This window comes from Oncorhynchus gorbuscha, linkage group LG08, assembly GCF_021184085.1.
Source record: "Oncorhynchus gorbuscha isolate QuinsamMale2020 ecotype Even-year linkage group LG08, OgorEven_v1.0, whole genome shotgun sequence".
NCBI classification, from domain to species: Eukaryota; Metazoa; Chordata; class Actinopteri; order Salmoniformes; family Salmonidae; genus Oncorhynchus; species Oncorhynchus gorbuscha.
The window spans coordinates 55,759,089-55,774,749 of NC_060180.1; the positions used below are offsets into that span (position 1 = coordinate 55,759,089).

General features: G+C 41.2%; 2 protein-coding genes across 4 annotated transcripts in view; one reads left to right on the forward strand and one right to left on the reverse strand.

Annotated features, from left to right (window-relative positions):
* Positions 1–15,661, reverse strand: part of LOC124041858 — a 33,009-nt gene that overhangs the window by 12,071 nt on the left and 5,277 nt on the right. The window contains exons 1-3 of one of the 3 annotated variants that reach the window (XM_046359936.1): positions 9,068–9,140; positions 8,604–8,764; positions 4,545–4,711 (exon numbers count right to left, since the gene is read on the reverse strand). In XM_046359936.1, the coding sequence (XP_046215892.1) occupies positions 4,545–4,711; positions 8,604–8,627 (191 nt within the window). In that variant the 5' untranslated portion in view covers positions 8,628–8,764; positions 9,068–9,140. Of the gene's footprint in view, positions 1–4,544; positions 4,712–8,603; positions 8,801–9,067; positions 9,141–15,661 lie in introns of those variants that run through there. The other 2 variants (XM_046359938.1, XM_046359939.1) reach the window with 2 other exon arrangements.
* On the forward strand, positions 9,590–14,960 carry zgc:113531 (uncharacterized protein LOC541359 homolog). Its single transcript, XM_046359940.1, has 3 exons — positions 9,590–10,198; positions 12,614–12,743; positions 13,447–14,960. Exons 1-3 carry the CDS (start codon positions 9,857–9,859, stop codon positions 13,632–13,634), a joined length of 660 nt encoding a protein of 219 aa, XP_046215896.1. The 5' UTR covers positions 9,590–9,856; the 3' UTR covers positions 13,635–14,960.

Here is a 15,661-nt window from a genome sequence, read left to right on the forward strand (position 1 = left end):
TACTGTGATAAATATTCCTCACAAAGAGATTCATTATTCACAGAAATGACTACATATATTCCACATTTTTACAAATTGAACCCAGAGGAAAAACTAAGAATACTCATGGGCGAAGGAGCAATGGCTCCTCTTGCAGCCAAATATGTATTTTCCTGCCATAGCCTGAGGGGCACTGAATAATAACATCTGCATTGTAAACAGTAACTTACTTATTATTACTATTATTGTTATTACTATAATTATTAATGTTTATCATTCCAAATATGGGTGGTAATGGTAGTGATAACAGTTTAGTGATGGTAGTAGTTGTCGTAGTAATGATGATTGTAGTTGTAGTACTGATATAAAGAAGAAGATGACCGTTATTTAGTTATAAGTTAGTTATGGTTTCATTTTCCATAATTTGATTTTATATTTATTACATTTCTACTATTGACTGTTACCATTTTATTGTTATTATTTTTGTATTTAATTTTGTATTATTATTTAATACCATTTTATATTATTATTTACTATCATTTATAATTTTGTTACAATGTATATTGTATACATTGTTGCTTTGGCAATATTGACACAATGTTTTTCATGCCAATAAAGCAGCTTGAATTGAATTTGAAATTTTGAATTTGAATTTGAGAGAGAGAGAGAGAGAGAGAGAGAGAGAGAGAGAGAGAGAGAGAGAGAGAGAGAGAGAGAGAGAGAGAGAGAGAGAGAGAGATGGGTAGAGGTAGAGAGAGAGAGTGAGAGAGAGAGAGAGAGAGAGAGAGAGAGAGAGAGAGAGAGAGAGAGAGAGAGAGAGAGAGAGAGAGAGAGAGAGAGAGAGATGGGTAGAGGGAGAGAGAGAGATGGGTATGGGTAGAGGTAGAGAGAGAGAAGAGAGAGAGAGAGAGAGAGAGAGAGAGAGAGAGAGAGAGAGAGAGAGAGAGAGAGAGAGAGAGAGAGAGAGAGAGAGAGAGAGAGAGAGAGAGAGAGAGAGATGGGTAGAGAGAGAGAGAGAGAGAGAGAATGAATGAATGAATGAGAATGGTACAACAGCAGCAGTCTTGCAGCCTCCAAGAGTCACCAGCCATGGAACAAGGCCTGTTGGAACAAAGCCATGGAACAAGGCCTGTTGGAACAAAGCCATGGAACAAGGCCTGTTGGAACAAAGCCATGGAACAAGGCCTGTTGGAACAAAGCCATGGAACAAGGCCTGTTGGAACAAAGCCATGGAACAAGGCCTGTTGGAACAAAGCCATGGAACAAGGCCTGTTGGAACAAAGCCATGGAACAAGGCCTGTTGGAACAAAGCCATGGAACAAGGCCTGTTGGAACAAAACCATGGAACAAGGCCTGTTGGAACAAAGCCATGGAACAAGGCCTGTTCTTGGAACAAAGCCATGGAACAAGGCCTGTTGGAACAAAGCCAATGGAACAAGGCCTGTTGGAACAAGAGTCACCAGCCATGGAACAAGGCCTGTTGGAACAAAGCCATGGAACAAGGCCTGTTGGAACAAAGCCATGGAACAAGGCCTGTTGGAACAAAGCCATGGAACAAGGCCTGTTGGAACAAAGCCATGGAACAAGGCCTGTTGGAACAAAGCCATGGAACAAGGCCTGTTGGAACAAAGCCATGGAACAAGGCCTGTTGGAACAAAGCCATGGAACAAGGCCTGTTGGAACAAAGCCATGGAACAAGGCCTGTTGAATGAGGGGTGAGGAGAACACCCCAGCAGTGTCAAAGTAGAGATATTATGTTACTAGGCTGAGGGATTTAAATCAGGAGGCTGGCGCAGAGTGGACACTCTAACTGCACCTGCCGAAACTCTTTTGATCTCCAGGAAAAAGGATGTTGCAGATGCTGGCCAAGGATGCCCAACCCTTTTTTAAATCACAAAGGGTTGCGTAATTACGGAGCAATACTGCTCAATCCAAGTGGAAAATAGGAAGATAGGCTACTCCCCCATGAAATTAAGGACCGGAAAAGCTTACAGAATGCATCCTCCCTTTTTGGTCAAAGCCAACATCTAGGCTATGGCCTGTTGTGGATCGCTAACTCTGACCCATATATCAGCAAACTTGATTATCGATGGAATACGAAATACTGACTGTATTGAAGCTTGCAGCTCTTGAGTCCTATGCCTGAGTCTTACACCACAGTGCACAACTTCTGGTGAACAAGACCGTGTGGAGGGTGAGTAGAGGTAAGAATCTCATTTCAGTGGCAGGCTGCTAGTGGAGCTACCGGGTCTAGCTGTAATGACAGGAACAGAGGCTACATTGTGAGGCAGTGTAGTACATATCACTAAGTAGCTTTACTCCCAGAGAGAGGAGGAGCCCTGATCTCAGCTAACAAAGATGGCATAGACGCCCGCCGCAACATCAACAACCACACCAGACCATTCAAAAACTCCTCCTGTCCTGGGAGATTGATAAACTACAGACGTAAAATAAGTTACACCACAACCACAGCCACTTTTAACATTTCCCACTTCCCAGCTCCTCCCGCTCCAATTGTTATGCTAGTTCCGTTCAGAGATTTAGGACGTCCTTGGGCCCGTTTTCAGAAAGCCTATTTATTCAGAGTACCTTTACTCAATGGGCATTCAGCGTACCCCCTATTTCTCTCCATAATGGGACAGGTGCAGCTGCACTGAGGACGCCGACCACAAATAACTAAGACAACGGCATGGAGAGAGGACCACACAATGGGACAGGTGTCTGAAAAGTTGCCAGCCAGCTCCATTAAATCAGTTCCCTTTCATAGCAAGATTCATCTTAGCTGCTAAAGTCAGACACCCTTGTTCATCAAACCCCTCAGCTGTAGGGTATTTAGTCAACTCAACAGTTTCCTGCTTTGGGTAGGATCGATTGGTCAAGGATAAAGAGAAAGCTCCAAACCTGGAGCGATATTAAAGGGAAATGAGCCAGCAGCTTTGTCCTGAAAGCAGATCAGCTGATTTACAGTGAGGCCCTTAATTTGCTAATCAAAGAGAGGGGGATCATGGAGGATATAGACACAGGCTATATTCCAAAGGGTACCCTATTCCCTACATAGTGCACTACTGAGCCCTATGGGCCCTGGTCAAAAGTAGTGCACTATATAGGGAATAGGGTGCCATTTGGGCCACAAACACAAACACAGGGCAGAGGCAGAGACCAACAGGCAGCAGCGTGGTTGGCACTTGGCAGGGGTTCAAAGCAGAATGTAGTATCAGGGATAACATGGTACTGATACCCAAAGTCTTAGCATTACCTTGTTGATTTGTCCACAGGACGTCTGGACGTGCCAGCAGAGTTTGTTTGAAGTGGGTTTAAGATTAAATCATTCCTGAATGATACACAGTCCTAGACTACTCATAGTCTACCCTTTAATAGTCCCATAGTCTTAACTAAATCTGATCTGATTTAAAGTAACAATAAAGCTATGAATGACAGTTTTTGTGAGATAGCCACTGCCAATACATTTCTAACTGGTGCATCACATTTATTGGATGCAATCTTCAGTGATTTGTGTTTTTCCTGAAAGGCAACAAAAACTCCAATTATAGGGGCAGAGTTGAGGCGGAGCTACATTCTTCAGAGCCTCCAACCAGTTGCTGAGGGACGGACACGCCTCCCCTTCAAATAGGAACCTGTAAATTACTGCCTTTTGTTGGACAAAGGGTCTCATCCGGATGCAGGCCTTGTGTTGGGTGGGCAGTATAAAAATAAAAAAATAGGGGAGGGGGGGGGGGGTCTGGGTGATTTGTTGCTTTAGGCTACACAATATAAAACAATATTTGAATGTAGGAGATTGTGAAACCTCAAATTCTGCCTTGTGCTTTTACCATTAGGACCATAACATTTACAGTCATTTTGGAACCTGACTATCTTCTTTGATCTAATTATTACCAAACCATTTGTAACTGACTGAAAACACAGTAAGCATTTAAAGATATCCTTGTTGAAGAAAACTAAAGGTATAAAGTGTGAAACAAGGGTCCCGACCCCTAGGGCCAACCCTTTCCCAGTGGAAATAAAAGTCTCAATGGTTTTACTGGGGTCAGAACATTTATCACCTGGAACTAAAAACAACAGGCATGGAGGAGAAGCCTGGTCTGGAAACGAGATCGACAGACATCCCAACAATGCTGGTCCTCTGTCTGATGAATGAAAACCTAAACATATATTTTTTTATCTCAAAATTCAACTGTTAGGCAATCATGGCGTAAGAAGAAGTGTTGGTGTTTGACAATTTGATAAATGCTTTATCAATTCCAAACTAAATAGCAAACTAGAAGAGGAAGGGAAAGGAAAGCCAACAGGGTTATGGTAGTAGTTTCTTCCAAAACGTTTTATTGTTGCTGATATTCAAACAAGTTGCCACCAATGATTAATAGGTTACATTGTATTAACATGTTGGTGTTACATAGTTCTTAACTAACTGCTTTGTAATTGCATAGTATTGGCCTGTGTCCCAAAATGGCTCCCTATACCCTACATAGGGCACTACTTTTGACCAGAGCGCTATGGGCCCTGGTCATAAGTAATGGACTCTATAGGGAAATGAGTTTTCTCCTCACCTGCCCTCCAAGGCTGCTCTCTCCCTCACGGTCGCCAGCAGCAGTTGGATCTCAGCTTTCAGCAGCTCCTTGATGGCAGGGGGGTCAGCCAGGGGGGAGTGAGGTGTCTTCAGCCTGTTACCCAGTTTATGGTGCGCCGTCTGCCAAATCTGCTGCCACATAGTGACCTTGAAGTAGGAAACATACACATGGGATAGGACATCAGGAGACAACGCTGTGTAACTTTAGGCTTATAATGAGTGATGAGTCATTATGAATGATGAGATATCAGAAAGACCTGTGAAATGTACATGACATTGAATTGAGACCCAAGTGTTCTATTTAATCATGTCCCCTGGCCACTGTTGGGCATAGAACTACTGCATGTGTTTTTCAGTTGGCTGGTTTCCCCCAACAAGTTTGCACACTACTCTTTAAAAACACTACCTTCAGGCAAAAAACTATGAAAGGGGCTACTGCTGAAGAAGAAAAATGTGAAAGTGTTATGAAACTGTAGCCAGAGAGAAGAAAAAAGTGGAAGTGTTATGAAACTGTAGCCAGAGAGAAGAAAAAAGTGAGTGTTATGAAACTGTAGCCAGAGAGAAGAAAAAAGAAAAAAGTGGAAATGTTATGAAACTGTAGCCAGAGAGAAGAAGAAAAAAGTGGAAGTGTTATGAAACTGTGCCAGAAGTGTTTATGAAACTGTAGCCAGAGAGAAGAAGAAAAACTGTAGCCAGAGAGAAGAAGAAAAAAACTGAAAGTGTTATGTGGAGCCAGTGTTTATGAAACTGTAGCCAGAGAGAAGAAAAAAAAAACTGAAAGAGAGAAGAAAAAAGTGAGTGTTATGAAACTGTAGTGGAAGTGTTATGAAACTGTAGCCAGAGAGAAGAAAAAAATGAGTGTTATGAAACTGTAGCCAGAGAGAAGAAGAAAAAAGTGAAAGTGTTATGAAACTGTAGCCAGAGAGAAGAAAAAAGTGAAGTGTTATGAAACTGTAGCCAGAGAGAAGAAGAAAAAAGTGAAAGTGTTATGAAACTGAAGTGTTATGAAACTGTAGCCAGAGAGAAGAAAAAAGAAAAACTGTAGCCAGAGAGAAGAAGAAAAAGTGAAAGTGTTATGAAACTGTGAGTGAAAGTGTTATGAAACTGTAGCCAGAGAGAAGAAGAAAAAAGTGAAAGTGTTATGAAACTGTAGCCAGAGAGAAGAAGACAAAAGTGGAAGTGTTATGAAACTGTAGCCAGACAACAACAACAACAAAAGAGGAAAGAGAAAAAGTCAAGCAAATATTCTGGCTGACAGCAGAGGCACAGTGTTGGTGAAGAAGTTTAAAGTCTGGAGTCCATTTGTTCTGCACCTGGTCCCTGACATTCAGTGTCTATGCTCCATGGAAAGGTCAGCTTCAAAGCCCCACTGCTGTCCAGAAGAGAACGTTTAAACACGGTCGTTCCCTGTGTCTTTCAATCTGGCTGTGCCCTCACACACACACACACACACACACACACACACACACACACACACACACACACACACACACACACACACACACACACACACACACACACACACACACACACACACACACACACACACACACACACACACACACACACACACACACACACACACACACACACACACACACTACCGCTATGTCTAGCTGAACTCCAGCCAGGCAGCCACACACTGCTTCCCATAAAGCCCCAGAAAGCCATTCTCTATGCAGGTGTTTATGGTGTGAGCCCCCTAGGATGCTAACAACAGTAACAAGCTGTTCATTGCTTAATTCATCTCCAAGTGAAACCCATCAGATGACATGGGGAAGGAATTACAGTGTGGTTAACCTGAGTGGTTGACTCATTGCTGTTGTTGTAACTTCACAATGGAGATTGAAGATCTGAAATGTGAAACGTGATAAACATTTGAAATAGGCTAATCTAATAATACATTCTTCGTGCTTGCCATCCACAAAACAAACATTGACTGAATCCTATGCAATATCCAGTTGCACAGGCATTACTAATGTCCGGAGAATATATGATAGTTCAAACCCACATGGTTTGGCAGAGATCCAAGGAAACGTGCCCTGGCCTCCTCATATCCTGTGTTAAACTTAAAAGGAACTGCTGCAGACAATGGTGACCTTGATGGAGAGAAGGCCAGTCTGGGAGGTATTATTATGATTCTCATCCAGAGATTTAACGCTGAGGGAAAGCATTCATTTACTACAGGGTAGAAAGCAACAACAACAAAGAATACTGAGGGAAATGTAAGGCTGGTTGAGTGAATAGGGCTCACATGCTTTTTTTATACTAGAAGTCCTTCCTTCTCTACCTACATGTACAAACGACCAGGACTAACCTGTACCCCCGCACATTGACTCGGTACCGGTAGCCTCGTTATTGTTATTTTATTGTTACTTTTTACTTTAGTTTACAAAGTAAATATTTTCTTAACTCTATTTCTTGAACAGTGATGGTTAAGGGCTTGTAAGTATGTGACAAAATAAAATGTGATAACTAAAGAGTTTTGAACCAGTCGGCGCATAGAAATTATATCCTGTATATGCTCACAATGATCTTATCAACAAGGCAGGGTTAGTCCTCTTAACCCCTCGATTGGCCCCTGACGTACTAAGCTCATTTAAGGGCCTGTGTCATTTTTCTTCTATTACGCAACTATTCCTGGGGTCTCCATCATTAGATGTTTGTCCTGTAGAGTGTGACTGTATTTACACTACTGAACTGATCTAATATGGACATTTAAAACATGGCCCCTAGCAGAACATAACTGTAGGATGACATCACTGGGGAGAGTTAAGACTGGAGACCCAGACAGGAAATGGGTGGTTTCATACATATTTATTTTTCCTTTTTGAACATGAACCCTATATTATCTACTTCAATTGAAGTTACTCCTGCATTGCTAATGGGGTGGTAATTCCCTAGCCAGCCTGGCATAATGCAAATTACACATAGCCTGTTGACCTGTTGTATGCTACTTGATAACATTTTCAGACAGAGTAGTTGGCTTCAGAATAAACAGTTTAAAGCAGTAGGTGGCCCGTGGGCCAAATACGTCCCGTGGGTGATTTTATTTGCCTCTACCCCCCCCCCCCTATATCTGTTTGGGATTGTTGCTGTTAATTTGCAGTGTACAAATTATTTATATCTATGTTCTGGCCCCCCAACCATCAGCTCAAGAAAAAAATTGGCCCACGGCTGAATGTAATTGGGGACCCCTGGTATGAAGAAAGTCTCGAGCCACAGTGTGAATGAGTTGTTTTGGAACAATCTGAGGACCTCGTCTTGAATGCATGCATAGCCTCACTTAACTAGAGCTCCTTGTGTTTTACACAATACCTCATTCTACATTGTGGAACCTATCTAAAGCTTTCATGTCTTGTTGTGATTACTTGCTGTAATTGTGGCATGTTCACAGTTTAATGTAATCTATTTAAAGTACTAATACATAGCATTTGCCAACTATATAATATTATCTAGTAGTTACTTCTATCTTGAGTTGTTAGGAGAGTTTATTGAGTCAAGGGAACTTGCTCAAGTGATTTCCAGTCCACCCTTATTGTTTTGGACAAATGTAATGTGTCAGCTATTGCTGATTGCTACCTAAAGACAGATATTGGAACAATGCAGGACCATGGTCAGTTATTCCTCCAACATGAACAGCACCCTTAAAGTGACAACCAGAAGTTGAAACAGTAACAATGCTCTCCCCACCACTGTTTCGGTAAAAAGCTGAGGGATGGGGATGGATTTATGTAACCACTCTCAAATTCAAATTCATAGACAGAGCTATGATGCAAGGAGTGACCATCCATGATATCAAAAGTATAGATGTAACCATCTTTTCAAGCGATGCAGTTTTTGCTTACATTTACTTTGTTGGCAAACATTGGATTAAAACAAATATTCTGGATTCTAGTGGGGTATGACAGTTGAACTAGCTAAAGCCATATGAGGCATTTAATAATCAATGGATATAGCTAGCTATATCATTCATGTATAAGTTTAAAAATGTATGTAGCAACTGCAGATTGTCCCATTACCATGGCTTGGTCCTCACCTCAGTATGAATCTCTGTGTACATGTCAATCAAAGCATCTCCAAACAAGCCCCGGATGTCTGGGAGCTCTGGTGCCGGGACTTGCTCCACGATAACATACCACACCGAGAGTGGACATTCGGGTTATTCCATGAAGACACCTAGGAGTTTAAACGGTCTAACTGAGGGGAGAATTGAAATTAGTCATTGACATATGTCTGGTCTAGAAGTAATTTGCTTCATAATAATAATAATTTGCCGGTTTTGCCTGCAGTAGCAGAAGTCTGCTCGTCTGTCTCATTTGGCTGCTGTAGATAGCTACGTTAGTTATTAACGTTAGCTATCTAGTTAGTTGTTAGATAGCATATCGGTAACATTAATATAATAATTTAATGCACATTATATTTCTGCTTAAATTTGACATTTTAAACCTTGAGAGAAATGTGAGCTCACCTGCTAGTTAGTAAATCAAAGACTAAATGTACCTTGTTGTTGCTTCCTGTATCCAGTGTAAACATTCTTGTATCCAAGGAAGACATATCGCGAGATCAGTATCCCTCCACCTCTGCTTAGAATAAACTATTTCTGGTGTAAATAAAATGTTCAATAGTTTAATTTTGTCCCCTGGAAAATCCATGGGAACATTAGTTCAGCGTCATATTATAGTACAGTTTTATTGTTGTACTATTATTAGTGCATTAACCCGGTTGAATACAAAGTCAAACCAGATGTATTTTCTATAATAACCACACATTAATATCTTATTTCATACAAAGGAACGATAACAAAACGAGAGGAATGTTAGTTCATCTTATCTCAAAGGCAGTTTAAATATTGTGTCTAGCTAACGAATATCCGTAGCCATAGTTATTTATATAGGGGAAAACCCCTTCTCATAATTTTGACTATAGTGAGTAGGAGGTTATAGCTCACAGGCAATTTACTGGGGGGCGGACCAGAGTCGAAGCACTAAACTGGGTAGTCACGTGTAAACTGAAACATAACCCCCGTAGAGGCGCAATAACTTTCCCTCTCTTTGCAAGTTTCAGCTTCGGATCTGTGCGAAACAGGCTGGGCAATCAAGAATATAGCCTCAATTGTAGGCTAGATGCACATCTGAAAATGTTATGAGTATTTTATATTCTTCAACAATGTGGCAGAAACTGCTAAATGACCATGAACACTAAAACACATTTTGTATTTTTTTAAATCCTGGACACTGGAACAAACACAATCTCTTTTGTCTTGTTTTGGATATTTTTTTGGTCATAAAAATGGTTTCAAATCAGCACTATTCGATGGGGGTTATGCATTCCGCGTTGTCTCTACTGTTCTGTGTCCAGTTCGGTCTGTCTTTCTCTGTGGCTGGACATGAGAACACCTGTGATGCGAACGGCAGCGTCTACTATGTGGGAGAATGGTACTTTCTAGAATCGGACCACTGCACGCAGTGTGAATGCACCACAGAGGGGTCTTCTTGTGCACGGACGGAGTGCACCTCTTTGCCGGCCGCTTGCATCCATGTCAGCCACTATCCCACTGACTGCTGTCCAAGATGTGAGAAAATAGGCTGCGAGTACCGGGGAGTGGTGTACGAACTGGGACAAAACTTCCAGGTAGGCTACAGCAAGCATTATCCCCTACTTGGCACGATATGATCAAGTTAATCTTTACCTGGAATGAATAAACATAATATGTATGTGATGTCATTTACTTCTCAAATGTCTATTGAGTTGACGAATATTGATTTTCCTCTTACTATAATAGGCGTTGTGTTACCTCCTGAAATCGTCTCTCCAAAGTCTCTCTGTGCGCAATTACGCATCAGCAATTTTGGATATATTTTTTTCAAAAGTAACGTATTTGATTCACTGTTAACGTGTATGTTAATATATAATTGCATAAGCGTCTTATGACTCAGAATAACTGACAAGCAGCACATTTAATTTTCTTTCTTTTCGGAAACATCTCTGGGCGTCGGACTGTTTCTGGCACTGTATGCAGATCAATTTTCGAATGTGGCTAAATGGCGCCGCCCTGTGGTTTGTTGTTGAACTACTAACTGCTATGAAATCTTGTTCTTTCAAGTTTCAAATCAAATCAAATGTTATTTGTCACATGCGCCGAATACACTCGGTGAATACTTTACCGTGAAATGCTTACTTTACAAGCCCTTAACCAACAATGCAGTTCAAGAAATAGAGTTAAGAAAAATATTTACTAATAAACTAAAGTAAAAAATAAATAAAAATAACACAATAAAATAATAACGAGGTTATATATAATGGGTACCGGTACCCCCTGTATATAGCCTGGTTTGACACAGTAGCAGCTGAAGCTTTTACTGACAGGGATTGTAACTGGTGAAGATACTGCCACATGGAGGCAGTATGATACTTTTGAATGCTACACTTACAGCAAGTCTATTGAAGTGTGACAGTGCATATGTAAATTGAGAGAACATATGTAGATACAAATCCCTCTTTTGATATTGAGGTTCTTCTGGAAGCTCATTGTAAATATTTGTAAATACTTTCCTTCGTAGTCCTCAACCGTACTATAGAATGAGTTTTTCAGTTATGTTTGCTGTTTGTTTTCTTCTTCTAATTTACATCTGTGTTTCTTGTTTCTGATTATGGTGCTGTGCTTGTGATTACGCACCGCTTTGTTGTCTGCTCATGTAGTCAGCAGAGTCATTAGCCACAGTTCAACCCCCTTGAAGAATAAAACTCAGCCCTCTGATTTGTTTCATTTGATTCAATGGATAGTGGAGACCAAAGCCAACCAAGCTAAGCAGTATTTTAAGACCCCCTAAGTCAATGAATTAGAATATGAAACAACTCTGGCAACAGAAAGCCACACAGAGAGATTGACTTGTGGCTCATTATCCTCTTGATGAAGTTATTATATAGGCCTCTGACACAGTACTGGACGAGCTCGGAGACATTTAGCCCAGGGCCTGATAGAGTTTTCTTCTTCCATTTAATTTAACCCACCCTCTGTATCTGAACCTCAGATATGCTGATAAACATCCAATACCATTGTCAGGACCCGGTTACGAACCCGGGTCTCCGGAGTGAGAAACAGTCACTTAACCAACTGAGCCACGAATAGTCGGCAGAACCCAGAAGATGAGGCAGACACAGCAGTACTTGAGACGGTGTATTTAATGAAGTAAAAAGTGAAGTTCTTCAGGAAAACATGTAACTCCACAACCTCAAAAGGAATCCTACAAGAACAAAGGTAATCCTCCAAGACAAAAAAAGGTAAATCCACAAGGTGGAAGGTAAAGCACAAAAAGCCTCAAAAGATACTCAAAAAACAAACAAACAAGCACAAAAAACAGAATTCCACAATAGAGTCCACCGGGATCAACAAGTGTTCTCAGAGTACTAGGGCTGGGTGCTAACATACAAACACAGAGCAAAGAACAGAGGAAAACAAAGGGTTTAAATACAATCAGGGGAAACGAGGCACAGGTGCAAATAATAATGGGGATCAAGGGAAAACAAATCCTGACAACCATGACAGGGGAAAACATCTGGCAACAGTTTAAATGAACTGTATTCCATTAAGCATATACTACACATATATAAGCACATCTTAAACATGGCATTATGGTTATATGTCAGACTTCTCCTTTTCTATCTTGAAATGGGCTAAAGGCTGGCATCTGCACTAATGCTTATAGCTCAGGAAAATCAACATGCTGTCACAGTTACATTTGTCACAGTTAAACTGAAAGCACCTGCATAAGTCAATCTTATCGTTGTAGAATAAATCGATTGCCCTGTCTCTTTGAATGAGCACTTTTTTTTCTGTCCAACTGCTCATGTCTAACAGTGATATCTGCCAGTGGCAGTCTAAAGAACACTAGGAGGCCAATGTACTGTATGTGGTTGCATCTCAAATGTCACAACATTCCCCTTTGGGCTCTGGTCAAAAGTAGTGCACTATAAAGGGAATAGGGTGCCATTTGGGATGAAGCCTCTGTCTCTGACAGCCTGTGTTTTGTTCTGTGTGATTGGCAGCCCAACGAGTGCGAGCAGTGTACCTGTGACAGTGATGGCATCGCCCGCTGCCTGGTGGCAGACTGCGCTCCCCCGCCCTGCATCAACCCTATCTACACCAAAGGGAAGTGCTGCCCAGAGTGTCCAGAGGGTAAGTAAACTGACCTGTATACATCTCATGGATGTTTATGACATAGAACCCCCTGCCATACTCAGCAGAACCACCTTGTTAAAAAATCCTGGGGAAAACCCTGAGAAGTATTTCGTTCCATTCTATTCGAGCCAAAGGGAGATGAGAGAGGGCTAGAGACAGGGAAGATGATGTTCTGACTCCTCACATTCTCTATTCTCTTCATCATTTACCCCTTAGAGTGATGCATGCCGTTAGTTTTGTCACATTACTGTTGTCAGCACCATAAGCAACAATACATGAAGGCGATCATTTATCCAAACAAATGAAAGTAGAGGTAGTGGGGGGCAGAATTAGCAATATATGCATGAAGTAATCCGCTTCACGCACCATTATCAATGACTGATTCTCTCTCTCCCATTCTGCTGAGACACTCATTAGCTTTTAAAGGGAAGTTTATCGAGTTGGGAAAAAGCCAAATGAAGATGCATTCATTGTTTGAGTCTGGGTGGTCTATGACCGCATAATTAGGAGTATAGTGTTTTTTCAAACACAGTACTTCGGAGGTAATCAATATTTATTGTCTGAAATTCAACTGATCATAAAAATACCCTCTCCTCTTTATGGTAGAGGTGACCGTTTATCCTCATAGAAAGAGAAATGCATTGGAAAATATCACAACCATATAGCAAGTTAACAGAAATGATTGTGTGTGATTCCCCAGGGCCCAACTGCTATGTGGATTCAACCCGGAGCCAGGTGATTCCAGGACATGAACCACTGTGGGTGGACTCCTGCACCAAGTGCCGCTGTCACGACTCAGGTGACGCTGGCTACTGGGAGGGCAACCGCTTGGCCACCTGTTCCCGCGTACGCAACTGCACCCCTGGAGAGACTAGCCAGAAAAACTGATTAAGTAGGACCAGTCATTTGCCCCGGTATAGGGTGAAGTTGCCGCTAGACACAGATCTCGGGTCAGTTTTGAATTTACCCCCACTAATGGTTAATGTTAAGATTGGAGGAGGGGAAGCTGATCCTAGAACTGTACCTAGAGGAAACTTTTCCCCAGAGCGATTTGCCCCTGAATGCTTGGTGGTTATCAGCAGGACGGTTAGAGTGTTGGTCTAGTAACTGAAAGATCGCTGGTTCGAAATACCCAAAAGAACCGGTCGATGTACCCTTGAGCAAGGCACTTATCCCTCATTTTCTCCATAGGCACCATACTACTATGGCTGACCCTGTAAAACAACACATTTCACTGCACTTATCCGGTGTATGTGGCAATAAAATATATTTTTACATTTGCACTGACATGTACTGTAGCATGTATCACAAACACTTCTACAGCAGAAAAATCCAACTGTAACTACTATGTGAATGTATTGTTCGCTCCTATTCCAAAGAGACTGGAGTTGTTTTGCTGGCATTATATTGCAATATTCATGTTCATGTATTATCAATCAATGAACATGTCAAGAGGCAGTTCACTCTCAAATCGAAGTTTGCCTGAGGTTTTCAGACTTAAAAAGTGGTCTAATGTCAAGATGAGTACACGTCCCACACCAATCTGCTGTCAAGATCCAACAATCAGCCTCAAACTCAAATATTTCCTATTCATTTAAGATGGAAGCCTTTATCTGTTAGGGACCATCTCATGAATCTCTTCTTGATATTAGACCACTTTTGAGATCTGAAAACACATCCGCCTAACTTTGATTTTGGCGTGAACTATCTTTTTAACATTCCTCGCCCAAAACATTTCCTAACATAGCTGAAGGAGGGGGGCAGTATGACCCAACTGAGCCTGAACACCTCTGCTTTCGTGTGTGTACTCTAAACAAGGATTACGCAGGTGAAGTAGCCACATATTTCTACACTAGTACAAATGTTTCGATGTGGTGTAGATGATAGGGACTATCCTACATTTTGGGATGTTATACTTCTCTACTAGTGTTATTGGAAGATTTTGACCAACTTCGATGGATATTAATTGAGGTATACCGTCTCCATCTTATTTGAATTGGTCATGAATGGAACATTAAATATATGAAAATAATTGAGAGGCTCTGAAAGCTAAAGGCTAGAGTAAGCAACATTACATTTTTTGAATGAATGCTATAGGTTTGTAAACTATAAGCAACTCACTATCAGAATGTCTGAGATTCTGTTCACTCTCTTCCTTTACGGCCATTCTTAAGGGAACATTGCATGAAAACCATTAAAAGGCAAGAAACCGTTCATCTTGTGTATGTTGTTGTGTAGCATATTGGTCTATGCTGGCATGGATAGGATGCCAACGTCCAAGCTTTGTCATTTCAGGCAAGGCTCTCATTACACTTCTCTAGTCGACTCTCCTAATACCGTGTCTCTTGATTATGTTATTGAAGATGTTGTATGTTGTTTATCTTTTATCCATACCTTTAGAAACTCCCTCCATCTTTCATTTTTAAAAACGATGTAAACTAACAGTAAGTGAAAACAAAGTGTCCTTGTATGTCCATTAACTATACTGTTCACTACAGTATGCTGCCATTGTTGTGTAGAAGGATGTTTATTTATTACACACTGGATGTCTTGTCACTAAGGGGATGCCAGCGGTTCATTGTTCAATTTCCCCAAATCCCTCTCGCCGACAGTTTGGGGACAGCGCTCGCCCCTCAACAATAACTGTTAGGTTTTCTGTTGAAATGATGGTTGGGGTAGATTTATCTCTGAGACAGTATGAACATAATTTAACACTGCCTAGAAATGATCCTTTCTTTGTAATGCATCCACTGATGCATTTATTTGTCACATACACATGGTTAGCAGATGTCAATGCGAGTGTAGCAAAATGCTTGTGCTTCTAGTTCCGACCGTGCGGTAATATCTAACAAGTAATCTAGCAATTTCACAACAACTACCTTATACACGTGTTACGGAATAAATACGAATATGTA

Bases quoted from the DNA above. Each gene is read 5' to 3' on its own strand.
- zgc:113531 (XM_046359940.1), top strand. From the start codon at position 9,857: ATGGTTTCAAATCAGCACTATTCGATGGGGGTTATGCATTCCGCGTTG. The intron at 10,199-12,613 runs GTAGGCTACAGC...TGTGATTGGCAG, and splicing joins AACTGGGACAAAACTTCCAG to CCCAACGAGTGCGAGCAGTG. The intron at 12,744-13,446 runs GTAAGTAAACTG...GTGATTCCCCAG, and splicing joins CTGCCCAGAGTGTCCAGAGG to GGCCCAACTGCTATGTGGAT.